The 16,873-nt window shown below is 36.9% G+C and overlaps 3 protein-coding genes, 1 long non-coding RNA gene and 1 pseudogene across 4 annotated transcripts; 3 read left to right on the top strand and 2 right to left on the bottom strand.

Moving 5' to 3' along the window:
- The first annotated feature begins 262 nt into the window (after positions 1–262).
- On the top strand, positions 263–1,877 carry LOC103413853 (GDSL esterase/lipase EXL3-like). Its single transcript, XM_070814074.1, has 5 exons — positions 263–526; positions 626–756; positions 838–1,116; positions 1,153–1,411; positions 1,552–1,877. The coding sequence occupies exons 1-5, from the start codon at positions 274–276 to the stop codon at positions 1,752–1,754; spliced, it is 1,125 nt and encodes a 374-aa protein (XP_070670175.1). The 5' UTR covers positions 263–273; the 3' UTR covers positions 1,755–1,877.
- Positions 1,878–3,626: 1,749 nt separating this feature from the next.
- On the top strand, positions 3,627–5,166 carry LOC114821745 (uncharacterized; annotated as a pseudogene).
- Positions 5,167–5,780: 614 nt separating this feature from the next.
- LOC114821576 (SKP1-like protein 1B) lies at positions 5,781–7,170 on the top strand. Its single transcript, XM_029094287.2, has 2 exons — positions 5,781–6,287; positions 6,757–7,170. The coding sequence occupies exons 1-2, from the start codon at positions 5,991–5,993 to the stop codon at positions 6,928–6,930; spliced, it is 471 nt and encodes a 156-aa protein (XP_028950120.1). The 5' UTR covers positions 5,781–5,990; the 3' UTR covers positions 6,931–7,170.
- Positions 7,171–7,650: 480 nt separating this feature from the next.
- Positions 7,651–8,902, bottom strand: LOC114821575 (uncharacterized). Its single transcript, XM_029094286.2, has 2 exons — positions 8,600–8,902; positions 7,651–8,297 (listed from the first exon to the last, which is right to left on the bottom strand). The coding sequence occupies exons 1-2, from the start codon at positions 8,863–8,865 to the stop codon at positions 7,694–7,696; spliced, it is 870 nt and encodes a 289-aa protein (XP_028950119.1). The 5' UTR covers positions 8,866–8,902; the 3' UTR covers positions 7,651–7,693.
- Positions 8,903–13,318: 4,416 nt separating this feature from the next.
- On the bottom strand, positions 13,319–15,378 carry LOC114821277 (uncharacterized). The gene is made up of 2 exons (XR_011576212.1): positions 14,535–15,378; positions 13,319–13,641 (listed from the first exon to the last, which is right to left on the bottom strand). It is a non-coding gene; the product is annotated as an uncharacterized lncRNA (long non-coding RNA).
- Positions 15,379–16,873: the final 1,495 nt, after the last annotated feature.

The following is a 16,873-nucleotide window of genomic DNA, read 5'->3' as shown; positions in this document are numbered from 1 at the left end:
GTAGTTTTTAGGGTCAACACTTATATATGGTTAGGACTATCATGCAGGGGAATAAACGATGAATTTTGTAGGTGCATTTTAGAGTGTTTCAATTAATATGATCAGAAAGCACGCCTTTTGCATGCGCGGTAACAGATCCCTGCAAGCAATTGATCCCGAAGTCACGCAACTGACACTCACACATATGGTGAATTCTTCTTGCGTGTTTATAATTCCATACATAATGCGAATCATGAGAAAACTTCATTGTTTTCTCCTGCAGTATTAGCTGCAATGACCAGTTTATTTTTCTTTTTGCTTGGTTCTCTAGACCTGATATTCTCTACTGCCCAAGCAACTGTGAAGCTACCAAAAAATGTTACAATTCCTGCTGTTTTTATGTTCGGGGATTCAACCGTTGATACAGGCAACAACAACAACCTTGTAACAATTATTAAAAGCAATTTTCCCCCATATGGAAGAGATTTTATGGGAGGAGTAGCTACCGGAAGATTTGGCAATGGCAAGGTGCCCTCAGACATCTTTGGTGTGTAATAATCTCTTAATCATATATTATCATACATAATACAAGTCCTAATCAAATTAATTACTAATGTTATCGGCTACTAATTAATTCTTTTTTCAGTGGAGGAACTGGGAATCAAAAAACTTTTGCCGGCGTATCTTGATCCAAGTCTCCAAAAGAAGGACTTTCCCACCGGAGTAAGCTTTGCTTCAGGCGCTTCAGGATTTGATCCATTAACATCTGAGATGATGGTACACACATGTACTCATTTTTTTTCTTGATTTTAGTCATATTTTGCTGAATAGTATGATAAAACAAATGATCATATTCAGTCTGTTATACCGCTATCAGAACAATTACTACTGCTGAAAGAATACAAAGAGAAGCTGAAAAATTATGTTGGAGGAAAGAGAGCAAAGAGCATTGTAAGCAAGAGCCTACACTTTGTGGTAACAGGCAGTGACGACCTAGTGAATACCTACTTTCATACACCTGCACGCTCCTTGCAATACGATATAGATGCCTACACTGATTTTATGGTGGTCGAGGCTTCAGCCTTCCTGCAGGTATATACTTCCAACTTCTCTGGTTCCAAGTATGTAAACATGTTATAAAAGCAGAACTAATTAAATATAAACTAAACTAAGGAATTATATGCATCGAGAGCACGGAGGATTGTCATTTCTGGGCTACCGCCGGTTGGATGTTTGCCATCAATGAGAACTGTAGACGGAGGTTCAGAAAGAAATTGTGTTGCGAGATACAATCAAGCAGCAGAGTTGTTCAACTCCAAGCTATCCGCGGAGGTGGACCGCCTTAACAAGCAGCTATTCCATGCCAAAGTGGTGGTTTTGATGGATGTCTACCGTCCACTCATGGATATCATCCTCAAGCCACAAAAATATGGTACTAATTCAATTATATCTACATTTTGCTTCTTTCATTCGAGCGATTTCTAATCCAATCGAAAACACACTTGGGTACAAATGTGACACACTCTCCTAGCCAAGTTAATTACGTGAAGTCTGATGAATTTATGCATGCAGGATTTAAAGTTGAAGACAAAGGTTGTTGTGGAACAGGAAGAATAGAGGTAGTCAGATTGTGCAATCGATTGTCACCAAACACATGCAACAATACCAGAGAGTACGTTTTCTGGGACAGTTATCATCCAACTGAAAGAGTTTACAAGTTATTAGTCCCAAAGTTACTCCAAAAGTGCATTAACGACTTATTCAGCCAAAGATAAAGGGATTATATACCTTGCTGAAGAACTTACTAATTTAGTCAAAATTAATCAGTATTTATTTATGTACTAATCATGATTTAGTTGGGGATGTATGCTTCATACTTGATGTTGATGGAGAAATAAAACAAAAGGGTATTGAATTTGAGTCATCAAAACAATGATTACAAAGGGGATATTGAGAACTTCTTCTATAGCAATTTAGTAACATAATCTCGACAATTATAAGTTTTATATAAATACGTAGAGTTTGTGTTCTTGGAGAAAAATAACCCCTCAGCTAACCACTTGTCATGTTCTAATTGATTCTTAGCGAGTAACATTTATTATGTGCTATTTTCTTGTTGATAAGTCAACATAGTATTTTTCTGTTATGCAAAAAATTATAAGAAATCGTCAGAAATGATATATTTGAAAATCTCAGTTGCTGAAATTATTAATTTTTACTATGTTGTCGATATCTGATTTTGACTAATTCAACAATTAAGATTTGAGTTATGGTCATTTTACCTAATTTTCTTAAAATGAATAAACATAAAATGCTAACTTTTCAACTCAAAAACAAGCGTGGCAAGGACCAGAACCAGTGTTTATATTTTAAGCAAAAAGAAAAAGAAGACGAAGAAAGCAAAATGAGAAAAGAAGGAAGTTCAGTGGACCAAATGCTTGCCGGCTTGCTGCTCTCGCGTTGAGTCTGGATTTTGAAATTCCAGCGGTTTATGTATGTAAAAAACCCTCGGAGTTTCCGAAAAATCGCTTCCAGTAATACTTCGTTGGCTGGGTCAGTAGGTGTTGGTAAGGTTTCTAAGATGGAACCCGTAGCTTTTGTTTCAGACAAGATACGAGGTTTCACGAAATCGACCCAGGAACTGTTCGGCAGCCTCGTCCATGGCCGCCCTCAGCCTTCAGACCCCCGACATCCGGTATTTCCGAAAATGCTCCTTTCCATTTTTGTCACATATATTTTTATGTTTTAATTCGTTTTGCTGTTTGCTTGATCAGATTTAATTAGTTAATAACCAACCTTAAGCGAAGCTGATAGTAATTTGATTTGAAATACTATAGCACCCATGGTGAGAAATTTTGGGGAATGTTCTGCTACAATTGCTTTTATTGGAAGAAATTCAAAATTCAAGTGTGGCAGCCTAGCAGGTGCTTCTCCGGAATGCACTTATAAGTGCCTCTATAACCCAGAAGCATTTTTAGTTTCTGCTGCTAAACACTGCTAAAAGCAGTTTTGATTATATGAATTGAAAGCACTTTTGGCAATTCCAGAAGCATTCCGAAACAAGCTTTTATTCAGATTATATAGATGACTAATAAAGCACTAAGCTATTAAACACTTATATGCGGATGAGGTTGATCTCTTGGGGGCATTCTTACTTGTGCTTAATGTTGGAATATGGTCCAGCCCATGATCAATGTTCTAGATTATTCTAGTAAGCAAATGAGGTGGTTGGAGCATGCTAGACAATTCTAGCATGTTATTAAGTTGATGGAAGAAGCTAGAGAGTACTAGCTTCCTTGGTTGCAAACGGAAAGATCTAGAAGCTACAATTTTGTGGCTAGTCTAGATCTTTCTATGCCAGAGGTTTGAAGAATACAATGTAAACTAGTAGAATGCCAAACCCTCACCTATAAATATGGGTGTGATGTTGTAGTGAAGTAACCAATTAAGAACCAAGTGTGAGTAGCAAAGGATCAAGTCCAAAGCTAGAGTTCCACTCCAAGAGTGAGAGTGAGAGTGAGAGTGTTTCACTACACATTGTGAGTGAAGTTTAGAGTGATAGAAAGTGTATGTCATACTTTCTTGTATCCATCAAGCCTTGTCTTTGGCTTGGTAAGACTACTCTTGTTGTACTCATCTCTTTTCATGTAGTGAAGATTGATCCTTGTTTCGTGGACGTAGGCATAAATTGCCGAACCACATAAATTCTTGGTGTCCATTTTCTAGTTTACCTTGAGCATTCTCTATCTTGTAGTACCGACATTCCTAACACTTAATAGTGAGGATGAGGTTGATCACAGCTCTGATGCTCTTACTCGAGCCGGAATGAGAACTGGGGTTGATTCGAGGTTTGTTTTTGAAACTACTGTTAGGGAGAATGATACGCTTGTTGCAGAATTCGTGGCCGGCCAAAGGCACAAGAGTGGGCATTGATCTTTCAGAATGCCCACCTTCTCTAGCAAAAGCTTCCTATACGGCAAATGGTAGCAACTGGTTGTCTGCAATTGCAATTCCAGTGGGAGCTCAGTGCAGGGATGTTGCGGTTATTACTAGTCCTCTCACCAGGTATTACACGTATTGATGTCAATGGTTTCCTAGATTTTTTCCAGTATTCCTTTTCCTTTTCTTTCTGATAAGATATGTATGCATCAGTGGAAATTGGAATGCTTTTCAGGTGCTTATTTGATAGTATTATGGTCATGACTCACAAAGTAATATCTACCTAACGATAGTATCTGTTTGCTTACAGAACATTTAACGCTTACATAATTTGCATATAGCTTACTCGGTGTTTATCCTAGTCCGTGATCTTTTCGGTTCTTTAAGTTTATTTTGAGATTCAGCTAGGGTCACCATATCATTGGTAAGAGTGTTTATTTTGCGGCAATCATGCCTGAAAAGTTTACATATTTTGGTGTTACATCGGTCTTGTTATGGATTTTAGTAAATCAGAGATGATTTTGTTTTCTCATGACAGGGGAAGGGCCTTACTGATCTTTCATCATTTGGGCCACTGGCAGTGCAATTGGCTTAATGGTGAAAAAAATCAAATGTTGTTGTTTCCTTGGCTCAGTTTGTTTCCGTACTGGCAATGCAACCGAGTTCAGGTAGGGTTGGGCGCTGCTTGAGCACCTTTGGGCAAATTGTCTATCAACTTCCTAGAGGAGCAAAGCTCTCGCTTCTGGGTCTATCAACTACCTAAGTTATCAGGTGAATGTGGGGAGCATAGAATTGGAGCTTTTACAATTCCTTTTAGCAGTTTGGTGCATCGCAAATCCCCCGAGACAATGATTGAAGCCCTTGTTCCACCCCTAGGAACAAACTCACAGGACAATCGGTCAACTGGATCTGTTGCTCTGATGTTGGAATCAGAACTTGATGAGTTCACAAAGCTTGGGGGTTGGATTGAGATGAAGCAGTCGAATCCCAAACATTTAGAATGGGCTGTTACCGTTGCTGATGATTCGGAAGATTCAGTTGGATGGGGAATAGGTTTAAATGGGATATTTGACTTCATCTTCCTGACATTTTACCATCCAAACATTTGATTTGTTGAACCTTCAATTTGTGCTAAAAACTCACATGACAAGAACTCTATTACACGTTTTAAAATTAACGCCACATACGTGTTATAGAGCTGACAACATTTTCATATAGTCAATAATGCACATCATTTGATTTGGTTTACAGCTTGCTATTAATAAGGGTGCTTCTGATCTTCATATTGAGATGGATTTCAAGGCTATTGTTATGTTGTTGAAGCAAACCCAAGTTGATAATTTTCATCCTTTGGAGACAATTATGCATAGCCGCAGATTAATGATGAGATAATTGAGGAGGTGTGAATTGAATCACATTTACAGAGAAAAGAATATTGTGACGGATCAGTTGGCTAACTGAAGTTATAATATAGATATTGGTGGTCTTGTATTTGATCATGTTTGAATTAAATCAGCTCTTATTGATGATGCTGCTGGAGTCTCTTGGACTCGTTTTGTTGTTGTTTTGCAGTCCTCTTTGGGTTGTAATCTCCATTCTTCACCCAAAAAAATAATAATAATAATGAAAAAGGGTTTAAAAACTTTGAGTTTTAACTATAAAGACAAAATAAATGATAAAATAAATAGTATCAATATTGATTTTTTAGTGTAAAAATATAATTTTTCGTTAAAGTAAATAGTATCAGCATTAATTTTTTAATGTAAAAATGTAATTTTTTCGTTAAAATAAATCGTTCTGGAAATTTTTCAATAAAATTCTCCGACAAATAAAAATAAGAGTGAGAATTATTTTAACTATTCCAATCATGTCGTAGGCCATGAAAACATAGATGCCTTTTATAAAATTACTAAATTATTAAATAAAAATATTATATTAGAATGAGAAGCTAGTTGTCGGGCTTCTTATAAAATTACCTTGTTTTGTTTTTCCTCCAAATTCTCCAGTTCTCTATCAAATCCCAATATCATCTCTCTCTCTCGGGTTTTCAGGTTAAGGCAGCAACCCAAACGATGTCGTCGGAGAGGAAGATAACTCTGAAGAGCTCGGACGGGGAGACTTTTGAGGTGGACGAGGCGGTGGCTTTGGAGTCTCAGACGATAAAGCACATGGTGGAGGACGATTGTGCCGACAACGGGATCCCTCTGCCCAACGTCACCAGCAAGATCTTGGCGAAGGTCATCGAGTACTGCCGGAAGCACGTCGAGGCCGCTAAGCCCGAAGAACGCCCTGCCGTCGATGAAGACCTCAAGGCTTGGGACGCCGAATTCGTCAAGGTCGACCAGGCCACGCTTTTCGATCTCATCCTGGTCTGCTTCTTTTTTCCTCCTTTTTCGATTCTGCTGTTGCAGTTCGATTACTTTACAGCTTTATTACCTTAGGGTTTCTGATTATCTGATTGCTAAGTCTTGACGTTTTTAGAAACTTTTAGGGGAATAAATTCATGAATTTGTTTGTCTAATTATTAAATATTTTTTAATTATGATTCGTGCTTATATATTTACTAATCACTTGATGACTACAAGATTACAACGGGCCTGTTTGGCAGAAAAAATTTAGAAGTGCTTCTGGGTGTGATAGGAAGTGCTTCTTTAGGAAAGCACTCCCAAGTGCTTCTGAAGCCCTTGGATTTTTAATATTTTTACTTGTCTCTAGGCTCTAGCAAAGGATCTTATGAACGTGCCCAATGTATGTTTCTTTGTACTATGACGTATTTCTGTATTCTGTTGGTAGTAAAACTAATTGAGAAAACATGTTATTGAGTTGTGTTGTTTATAGGCTGCAAATTATTTGAACATAAAGAGCTTGCTGGACCTGACTTGCCAAACAGTGGCGGACATGATCAAGGGAAAAACACCTGAGGAGATTCGCAAGACGTTCAACATTAAGAACGACTTTACTCCCGAGGAAGAGGAGGAGGTCCGCAGGGAGAACCAATGGGCTTTTGAGTGAAGGTCCTGGAGATGAACTCTTTTATGAGCTGTGGTTGTGGAGTGCTGTTTCTATCTGTTATCTGCAACGTTTCGCGACTTAGTTTCTATCTGTTATCTGAAACGTTTTGTGACTCAGTGAAGTCCTTTACGACTGTTATTTTCTTCCACCTCACTTCTAGCTCATCTAGACCTGCAAACTGTGATGTTAAGTGGTTCTCTTTTGTTATGATAATATATTTAAAATGTGGTTCTTACTCTATCTTCAATCTTGTCTTCTGATTTGATTGATTGTTTAGGCAGAATGAATTTCCGATTTGATATGGCCTCTTTGATTTTACCCAAATCATTGCATTTTAGTTTATGTGTATAGATTGTAGTCTTTTCCAATATAATTGGAAACTGGCATTGGTAAGGCCGGATTGTGATGAGACCATAGTGAGTCGGATGTGGTGATTAGGGAAGATGAATGATTGAAATAAAGAGTGGCTTCTGCTGTAGGCAGGGGCTTCCCCTTCCAAATTGACTGTGGAGGTCAGCTTAAGTTTTCATTGAATTCCTTTGGAGTCATTTCATGACATGCCAATCTCTTGATTTCTTGTGGTGTTGCATTTGATTAGCAGGTCGGGGTTTTATTTTGTGTTATCATTTCATTTAGCAGGTATTCGCGGGTTTTACATTGTCAGCAGCTGTTTGCTATATTATTAGGTCAGCTGTTTATTGCAGAGGCAACACATAGCTATGATAGTTATAACTTGATTTATTGAAATACTTCCTATCAGTTTTCAAATGTCTATAACGAAAGGACTTCGGACTCTGTACTTTCCGTTTGTCCATGTTGCAGACCCAAACGTATCTTCCTTGGGAGAGGAAGTTGTAGGAGAGAAAACCACTTGGTAACTCAGCTTCTGGTTGTTCTTGGAAAATTGCAGCTTTTCAGGAATCACTTTCACAGTTAGACCGCTAGGCGCATCCACAGTAGCGCTGAAAACCGTTTCGCCATCTCCTGCAACGTTCGTTACCTTCCTGGTTACGTTCTTGCTCTCTTTTCCATTAAAGTTGGAAATTGCTATTGAAGGGTAGTTGATGTTGGATATGTAATCAGCATTGGAGTCCGTGGGGCAAGAAAATTCTTTGGGAACAGTTCTTGAGATGGTTTTAATTTTCGGTAAGTCCAGGTTTTTCAGTTTGATACTTGAGTCGATTTTTAAAGCAGTTTGATACTTGAGGAAATCCCAAGAATGAGTAGTGTGGAGTTTCAATAAGGGATCGGGAAAAACTGATACAACTCCAGGTTTTTCAGCAATGGATCTCGCCTCTTCGTTCGAGAGACGAGCCGCGAACCCTGAGAAACCATGCTTGTAAGTGTACACAACTGCATTTGGTTTCCTGCACCCACAAATATAACCCTTACTATTCAACTTTCAACTTCAAGTAATTTCCTCTTACAATAAACATATGAAATCAAAATTTTAACGACAGAACAAAGTAGTAAAGTTTAGGAAGGGGGGACAGCTTAACTAGCTCCAATTTAGTAGGATAACCTAATTAATTAGTAAACAGACAGACACGTTAATCAAATTAGTTCCAAGCTAAAGGTAGTTCCAATCTTCATCTTCATGTTACACGTACGTCTACATGATTAAATGGACAGCCTGATTATACTTAAAAATATTCGTAGAATTACCGACCGTGTTCTGACAGAGCTGAGAAGCTGAGCATGATCATTCTTTAAGGAAGAAAGATCATCACTACTTGTTGATGAGACTGCCGCGGAACCCATGTACACGATATAAACGCGGTCGCTCCGACTCCATCTCCCGGCATTCTGATCATCACCATCAGCTGCTTTGGTTTGTACATGAAACGAGACGATGATCAGGAGCACTAGAAAAGTACCGAAAGACGTGAAAACGGAGATGTTTTTTATGCGCATTTTGATCTCTCTCTTGTTCATGCACTTCACACTCTGCTAAGCTAGCTAGCTAAGAGATTGTTTTTGTACCTGGGTAGCTAATTCACTGGTGCATATATATATATATATAGAAGATAAAAGGTGACAGGAGGAGGATTACGTACTTAAGTGGTGAAGAGGAAAGATCTTAATTGGGCTACATACGTCAAGTCAATAGTGGGATTAGTAGGATATATCTCTAGAACCTAGACTCTAAACCCACCCATATTAATCAAATTATTGCGCTCTTATCTTGCTTAATTTTATAATCTGATTTCCATTAATTGCCACATCGTTCATCTATATTGGATTAATTGGATATCGGGGTGGTGGAGGCCGGTACAGTGGTGATGGTATTGGTACGTAGTAGTATTCCTAATCCTAATTTGAGAAACTTTATAGAAATTGAAAATACAAGTTATGTAGTGTATTATTTCACGCGTTATAATAAATATATAACTGAAAATAGTTTACAGAGCACGCCATTGCCATTATACTGTTGTTAGCAATCTAAGCATAAATTTTAGTAACAGGTTATTTATCAACAACTCAACTGAACGATGATCCCATTATACATGCACATGCACTTTGAATGGTAAGGCTAATTTCTTGCATCGTAGGATTGAAGAAATTTCGCATATATTTATCTTTTTTGGGTCGAATATTTGTATCAGATTTATCAGTGGACTTGCTTAATCCTAGAATCTGTGTGCTGACTCACACGCTTACACTTCTGTAATGATATTTTGTGGGGTGTAAGGCTAAAGTATTCTTTAAAGTGCGTTTTGAACTGATTTTAGTGCTATTTCTCTATGGGCTATTTTCATGGGCCTTTGAGTCATTGGCTAACAGCCTAATTAAATATACCCCCTTTAATCCGTGATTACTTTGACTATACAAGCAAGAAGGTTGAAGCAAATGACCCCGTTACAAACCTCATGATTAAATCCCCCTTAAATTGGATGGTTTCACTGCCAACTATATTGATGTTTCTTGTAATGTCGAGTTATGCATGTGATTAAGTTGAGATAGTAGAGATGTGATTAGTAGTAACATACTGAACCATCTATTAAACTTTAACAATGACTTAAAGTATCCCAAAATCAATAACAGACTACCATGTGAAAATAAACTTACACATTATATTCTACTATTGGCCTAAAACGTCACAGTAATATTGATAGGATGCATATAAATCCTTCTCTCTCAAAATACAAACAAAATTAGGAAGGTGGTTTGAATGCACGTTTGTGGTGCGTGCGAGATAAGCATGTATAGTGGTTGTGGACTATACAATTTATGCTATATTTACATGTTTGAGTATTGACATCAATCTGAAAACAAAATGATTAGTGGTTATTTAGATACAAGAAACCCCATTCTAGCATAAGGCAAAATGGTTAAGTGTTCCACTTCAAGTGGTATTATTAAGGATTTTGCAGCAGCCCAGATACAAAGTTGCGTCTCAGTGCGGCACTTTGTACTCAACTCCAACACCTTGGTGGTATCAATTTTAATGGAAATCGCTTTCGTTCTTGTATTCACACACAATTCATCCATCAACTTACCTTTTTCTCTCCGTGCCCCCAATGGCTCCTGAGGAATATGTGTTTCTAAAAGATTTTTTTATGTTGTGCATAATCTCCAAATTAATTCTATACATTTGACCAACAATTAGAAAAACAAACGCAATAACTAAATAATGACGAGCCACATTAGTTAGCCTTAAATTTTGTATTAGTGGATGGAATCCCTCCATAAGCGTTAGTTTTCTCTTAATAGTACGCAATTAGCTTGCTTAATCTTAGCAAGAATTGCATTAAAGCAATTTTAATGGAAAACAACCTTGATGATCCTACATCTGACAAAAACTTTATTCTATTCACTTTCTAACATTTCCTCGTTTGCGTACGGTCTCCTTAAAAGCAAGCATGCCCAACGGTATATTTGCAAACTAAATTACCTACAACACTGCAGGAAAGGAAACAATCAAAAACCAAATTAATTCGACTGTAAATTTCAAACAGAAAATAATGCCAATAAAATTTTAATTTATCCAATCCAATTAATAGTTTTTAAATTACCAATTAGGTTTAGCGTTTGGACACACAGCCGAAACGAGTGAGGTCTGTTATAACTTATAGCAAGAAAGGAAATAATATGATTAGTAACATTGTCCGGAACTTGCAGATGCCACAAACTTACTGTTGCGATCCAAATTTATAATGATTTTCTCTTCTAATTTTCTAAGAAAATTGGGTCTTCCATGTAATGCACGTTAAATACAAATACAGTAATTATATTTATAAATACGTATAACAAAGAGAAATTCATAAACCAAGGAGACTAGGAATTTTAGCGTAGTAGAGCACAACTTACAGAATAGCATTTTCACATGTAAGCCTTTGATAACATCACATTTGGGAAAAATACATTAAACTCAATACTTAAGAGAAAAATGAAAGAGATGAATTATGCCGTTTAGTTTAACAATGATTACATTACGGGTAGGTTCTAGCGGGTTTGGGCTGGGTTGGCTTCACCATAGAATCCCACTGTTTCTTTCGTGTAGCAGAACATGAAATAAACTTAATACGTGTTAATAAATGATAAAAACCACACATAAAATAGAGGTAGAAATTTTGAACTGACTTTTTTGGGGTTTCGAATTTTGATGACAATTTAGTATATGGGTAATTTTTGCTTTATTTCAGGGTAAAGCAAGAAGAAAAACGGCTCGACTACCGCAACTGGGCGGGCCACTACTTTGAGTAGGGAGTCGGCCCAAATTGAAAACTATAGAGTCCAAAACCCTCATCGTGTCCATGGACTTTGTGATGATGCAATCCCCACAGATCACGATTACCGTACATGAACTCTGACATCGACCAGGCAGCGAAGGACCTCCTAATTTTTCTTTTCTTCCATCTCTTCTTATTTGAACAATTACGGTTTAATCACGTCAACATCTTATATTGATTTTTTTATAAAGATAATAAGAAAAAAAGTAATATATGAGAGGAGGGGAGAAAAAAAGATGAGAATAGAAGGGGAAAGAATCCTAATTGAAGAGTAAATGAAGCAATTCTCAGTGTGTCGGTCGGAAATCGGCTACCTGACAGTTATTGTTCAGCTCAAAATATAAGAGGTGTATTTAATTTTTTTTTAACATACTTTAAAAATTAAAAGTAAAACACATCAGTTCGTCCACCCTTATCCGTAATTTTATCAAAAAGTGAAAAATTAAACCACCAGACCGTTCTCTGTGCTTTTATATTGTGTTTGATAATTAATTAATTGCAATTTGGCAAGAGTGGTATGCTTATCTCTTCATCAATAATTAAGTAATTGCAATTTGCAAAAGCATTTCACCAAATTGATCCCTCCCCCACATCAAACATAAAAATTGCATTCCCACAACCCTTCAGTCCAGAGAGATGATTACAGAGAATATTATAATTACATGTTAGTGAAGTGTGAGTGTGAACTGTCAATGAAGCAAACAAAAATTGTTTTATAATTGGACCAACTTGGTGATTTGATTATATTAACAATTTTCTTGAGATGATAATTGATAAGCGTACTATATTTACGTTATTTTATGTCACGATATATTAATTTACACCACAAGTAAACTAATATAATAAGTGAACAACGAGTCTTTGGTTAGTTATATTTGTCTTCATAAAGAGGTTTTTCAATTCCCATGATCATGAACGACAATAACAATATATATTTATGGTTAACTTGATACCTAACTGTGACGTAATTTGATTAAGCATGCATTGTAATTATCTTATAATTTGTAAAAGAATGATAATAATGTAACGAATGTACTAGCTAGCTACAAGCTATGTCAGTTGATCTATTTAATAACACATGTACATAGACATTTCATAATGTAACAAATGTGGGGTGTTTTACAGTATATAAATGCTCAAAAATATTGTTACATGACTCGATATTGAGTTGTGTAACACCATTTCAAAAGTTTACCGTTATTTACATCATATAATTTGTATAAATATGAAATTCTATATATCGTTTTAAGTGTTTTAATGTAACCGGTAAAACCATTGATTTAGTGCGACATTGCTTACATTAAACATGCATGGATTTTGCAGGACAAACATAAAATTACCGAGCAAAATTCCAAAAGTTGCCATAGAAACTAGAAAAAAATTTCAGTTGAAGAAGACAGAAGAAGTTTGAGAGAGAGAGAGAGAGAGAGAGAGAGATAAGGTTAGGAAATACGATGACTTTAATTATTAGCCAAACATGTCCCATCTAGTATTATAGATTAACCAATATGTGGCAAATGGCTTTCGTTTGGAAGCATGCATTTTACCTGTTCCCTACCCACTCCTCCCTCTCCCTCGATCGCACAAGAATAATGCTACAAACACAATGCGATAAAGAAAATACTAACATACGAGAAGTTAAGCTTATCGAAACGTTTAGAAAAAGTTAAGATTTCACTATAAAATCAATTAGTAATATGAAAGTAGTCCAATTCACATGCAAAGTCCTTAACTTCCGACATTGGATTCGCATTCTCAACAAAACTATTTTAATTTCTTCTGATAAGCATAAGGTTAAGGTGGAGGCGAATGAAAGAGAAAAGAAAGGCATAACATTTTACATATAGGAGGGAAGGAATGGTTGTTTCATGCAGTTTGAGGTTGCCTTAACTGATCAAAATGGAGCTGTTGAAGTTCTGAACAGGGTTTGCCTTTTTGGAAGCAGCCGCTGAGCAAGGGTAGAGGGAGCCAAGCAGGACTGCAATCACAGAAAAACCAATCAGCCTATTTATTTATTTATGGGACACTTTGGATGCGGTCCCTAACTATCAATATTCTTTTATTGAAACTTTGTTAGTTTTTAGTTTTTTATTGAGGTCCCTAACATTAATGTAATAATGTAAGTTACTATATTTTTAAATTAAAAATTAAAAATTGAAATTTGTAATTGTTTATATTAATAAGATTTTAAATAAAACCCATAATTTATGGGATTAAAAATAATAAAATATAAATTATACTCTCTATTATATTGTGTGTGTGTGTGTATATATACACATATATGCATGGGTACATTAACCAAAATTAACAAAAAAAGTTATTGTACCAAAACATTGATACATTCTCAAATCAACGAAAAAGAATGTACCCATATAAGTTTAAACATGGATTAAAAAATTTGAATGGATTTTATATTAAAAAAAGGGTACATTTTACATATAACAAATTGATATATTTGAGAATGGGTACATTTAAGATTAAAAAAAATTGAAAAATTATATGAATGGGTACATTTAAGATTAAAAAAAATTGAGAATCTTTTTATATATATAAAAAAAACTAATAGGTACAAACTTAATTTAATTTAATTTTTTATTATTTTGGAAATGTTTGAATTGAAAATTAATTAGAAGTTTAATAAAGGTGTGAGTATTAAACCCTAAATTAATTACTAATTTTTATATTAAAAATTATATAATAAACATGTAAATTCATTATCACATTAATGATAAGGACTTGAATCAAAATTTGAGAACTAATAAGGTCTTAGTCAATGAACAGTAAGAACTAGGGACCGGATACTAATTTTTCCTTTATTTATTTTTATATATACGAGTTATAATCTACGCTGAAAGGAAAGCAAAAACATACTGAATTGATCATCGACTTTGCTTGCAGCTGTCTCTTGAGCCTGGCATTTTCCTCCCGCAGCTGTGCAATTTCAATCTCCAACTCATTTGTATAAGCCTGCATCCAAATTCCAAAAGTATGCTATATATTCACGAACCAAACAAAACAAAAGTAGTAGTGTAAGAGCACACGATCAGTAATGAAATAGATGGACAGAAAGGTTCCTGCTTTCGGGCTCTGGAGCGAGCAGCGGACTCTCGATTCTTCATCATGCGCTTATGGCGGCCATTAGTGGAGTTGTGATGATCCTCGCGATTTTGATCATGATCATCTAGAGCCCTTTTCTTGCAGCAAGAAGGGAAGACTGAAGAGGGATTATTCAAAGAATTGGGCCTAGTAGTAGTAGTAGTAACACTAGTACTAGTAGGACGAGTAATTGGGTTTGGTTTCAATAGAGCAGGACCAGTGATAGTAGCACTAGTGGTTTCAAGTAAATGCTGTTTAAGATCAGATCGAGTCCCACAATTCAAGCGTAGAACAGTACTAGCGGCAGCGGGTGGTGGTGGGTCGATGTTGGAGGAAGTAGTACTAGTAGAAGCCAAGAAATCTTGAAACGTGATGCCCCGAAAAGCAGCGGCAGTGGGGTGGTGAGTGGAGGTGGTGGTGTTGTCGCTGGCGTTACGAGAAAGAGACGCCAGGCTAATGTCTTTCCAAACATCTTCCATGGACTTTGTGCTACAGCTACTTGTAGTTGTGGAAATCATGTTTTATAGAATCACTCGCGGGGTGAAGATGGATGAAGCCGGAAAATTTAGGGCAGTGGAAGGATATCTTTATATGCCGGGGAGGAGGTAGAATACTTCAATAAAGCCCTCTCTCTCAGTGTCTTCTATTTGACGGGTAACTTCAATGCTATGTTGGCCCACTTCTCTTGCGTGGGGATAACTTTTATACATGGAAGTTGCTATCGTGACTTCATAAAGGGAAAATGATCCCGTGATCTTATCCATTTGTATATCGTGCGATCAGTTTTCGTTAAGTACTATTAATATTTAATTTCAAATTTTGAAATGATTTCTGACCACACGATATACAATGAACGGATAAGATCACGAGATTCCTAAAATCCGTATGAAAAGATCCGGCGATGATCCTTTTCCTCCAAAAAGAATCATCACGTACTTTATCTATGGAAATTGGCTTGAATTACAATCTAAAACAGCCCTCCTTTTAAAATCTAAATATCACTAGCCCTCTTTGACGAAAATACTTCTGACTTAAATATTCTTTTGTAGTATCAATATGCTATTGACTGACGCTCCAATTAGAAGATGCGACTATGGGACAGAGGTTCAGGGCCGAAGGGGTAGAGGAAGACCCAGGAAAACTTTGAGAGAGACCCTAAGAAAAGACTTAGAGTACTTGGATCTAACGGAGGACATGACACAGGACAGAACACAATGGCGTTCTAAGATTCATATAGCCGATCCCACTCAGTGACTTGGATTTTCCAAGTCTCCAACCGAGAAGTTGTCCTCGCTCGGGAAATTAAGGGAACACTACCTCAACCTACATGCTCCACTCACAAAGCTCCAACATACAAGCTTCAACAAAAGAAAATTCAAAGAACTTAGCGAAAAAGGCTTTGGTGATTTAACACAATACGCTGAAATGAAGGAAAGCTTATTTATTGATATCCCCGATAAATTACAAATATGTACATATACTTGAGTCAAAATAAACAAACAAGAGGGAGCCTTCACAAAGGTTGCTTAGGAGAAGTCTCGGCAGTCGGTAGAGCCCCAGAAAGAGAAGGCACCGGAGGGGGATCATTCGGAGCCTCAGTACTGGACAGAACCCTAGAAGGAGGAGGCATCAGAGGTTGATCATTTGGAGCTTCATTACGCGGTACAGCCCCAGAAGACGAAGGCAATAAATGCCTTTGGAACAAACCCACAAATCTCTGATGATCAAGTAAAACCTGACCATCAGATTCCTTCATCTGGTCAAGCTTCCTCTTCATGTTTGTAGCATAGTCATGTGCGAGCCGGTGCAACTGTTTATTCTCATGCTTGAGCCCTCTAATCTCCTGTTTGAGACTCATCACTTCAGCCGCCAATGATTCAACTTGGCGGGTTCGAGCAAATAGGCGTTGGGCCATATTAGACACAGAACCTGCACACTGAACACTAAGAGCCAGAGAATCCTTAACAGCCAACTCATCAGACCGTTTGGAAAGTAGTCTGTTATCTTTGGGAGTGAGAAGGTTCCTGGCCACTACCGCAGCGGTCATATCATTCTTCATCACGGAATCCCCAACGGTAAGAGGACCAGTAGGGGAGACGAAGGATGGGCGCCAT

Source organism: Malus domestica, chromosome 15, assembly GCF_042453785.1.
Source record: "Malus domestica chromosome 15, GDT2T_hap1".
NCBI classification, from domain to species: Eukaryota; Viridiplantae; Streptophyta; class Magnoliopsida; order Rosales; family Rosaceae; genus Malus; species Malus domestica.
The sequence above is the reverse complement of the archived record's forward strand: the minus strand, read 5'-3'. Positions and strand labels throughout refer to the sequence as shown.

What these genes read in the sequence shown, in the direction of transcription:
- LOC114821575 (XM_029094286.2), bottom strand. Translation starts at nt 8,865, where the DNA reads ATGAACAAGAGAGAGATCAAAATGCGCATAAAAAACATCTCCGTTTTC. An exon ending in CTCAGCTCTGTCAGAACACG is followed by an intron (nt 8,298 to 8,599) that starts GTCGGTAATTCT and finishes TTGTGGGTGCAG; the next exon opens with GAAACCAAATGCAGTTGTGT.
- LOC114821576 (XM_029094287.2), top strand. Translation starts at nt 5,991, where the DNA reads ATGTCGTCGGAGAGGAAGATAACTCTGAAGAGCTCGGACGGGGAGACT. An exon ending in CGCTTTTCGATCTCATCCTG is followed by an intron (nt 6,288 to 6,756) that starts GTCTGCTTCTTT and finishes TGTTGTTTATAG; the next exon opens with GCTGCAAATTATTTGAACAT.
- LOC103413853 (XM_070814074.1), top strand. Translation starts at nt 274, where the DNA reads ATGACCAGTTTATTTTTCTTTTTGCTTGGTTCTCTAGACCTGATATTC. An exon ending in GGTGCCCTCAGACATCTTTG is followed by an intron (nt 527 to 625) that starts GTGTGTAATAAT and finishes TTCTTTTTTCAG; the next exon opens with TGGAGGAACTGGGAATCAAA. An exon ending in CCTCAAGCCACAAAAATATG is followed by an intron (nt 1,412 to 1,551) that starts GTACTAATTCAA and finishes TTATGCATGCAG; the next exon opens with GATTTAAAGTTGAAGACAAA.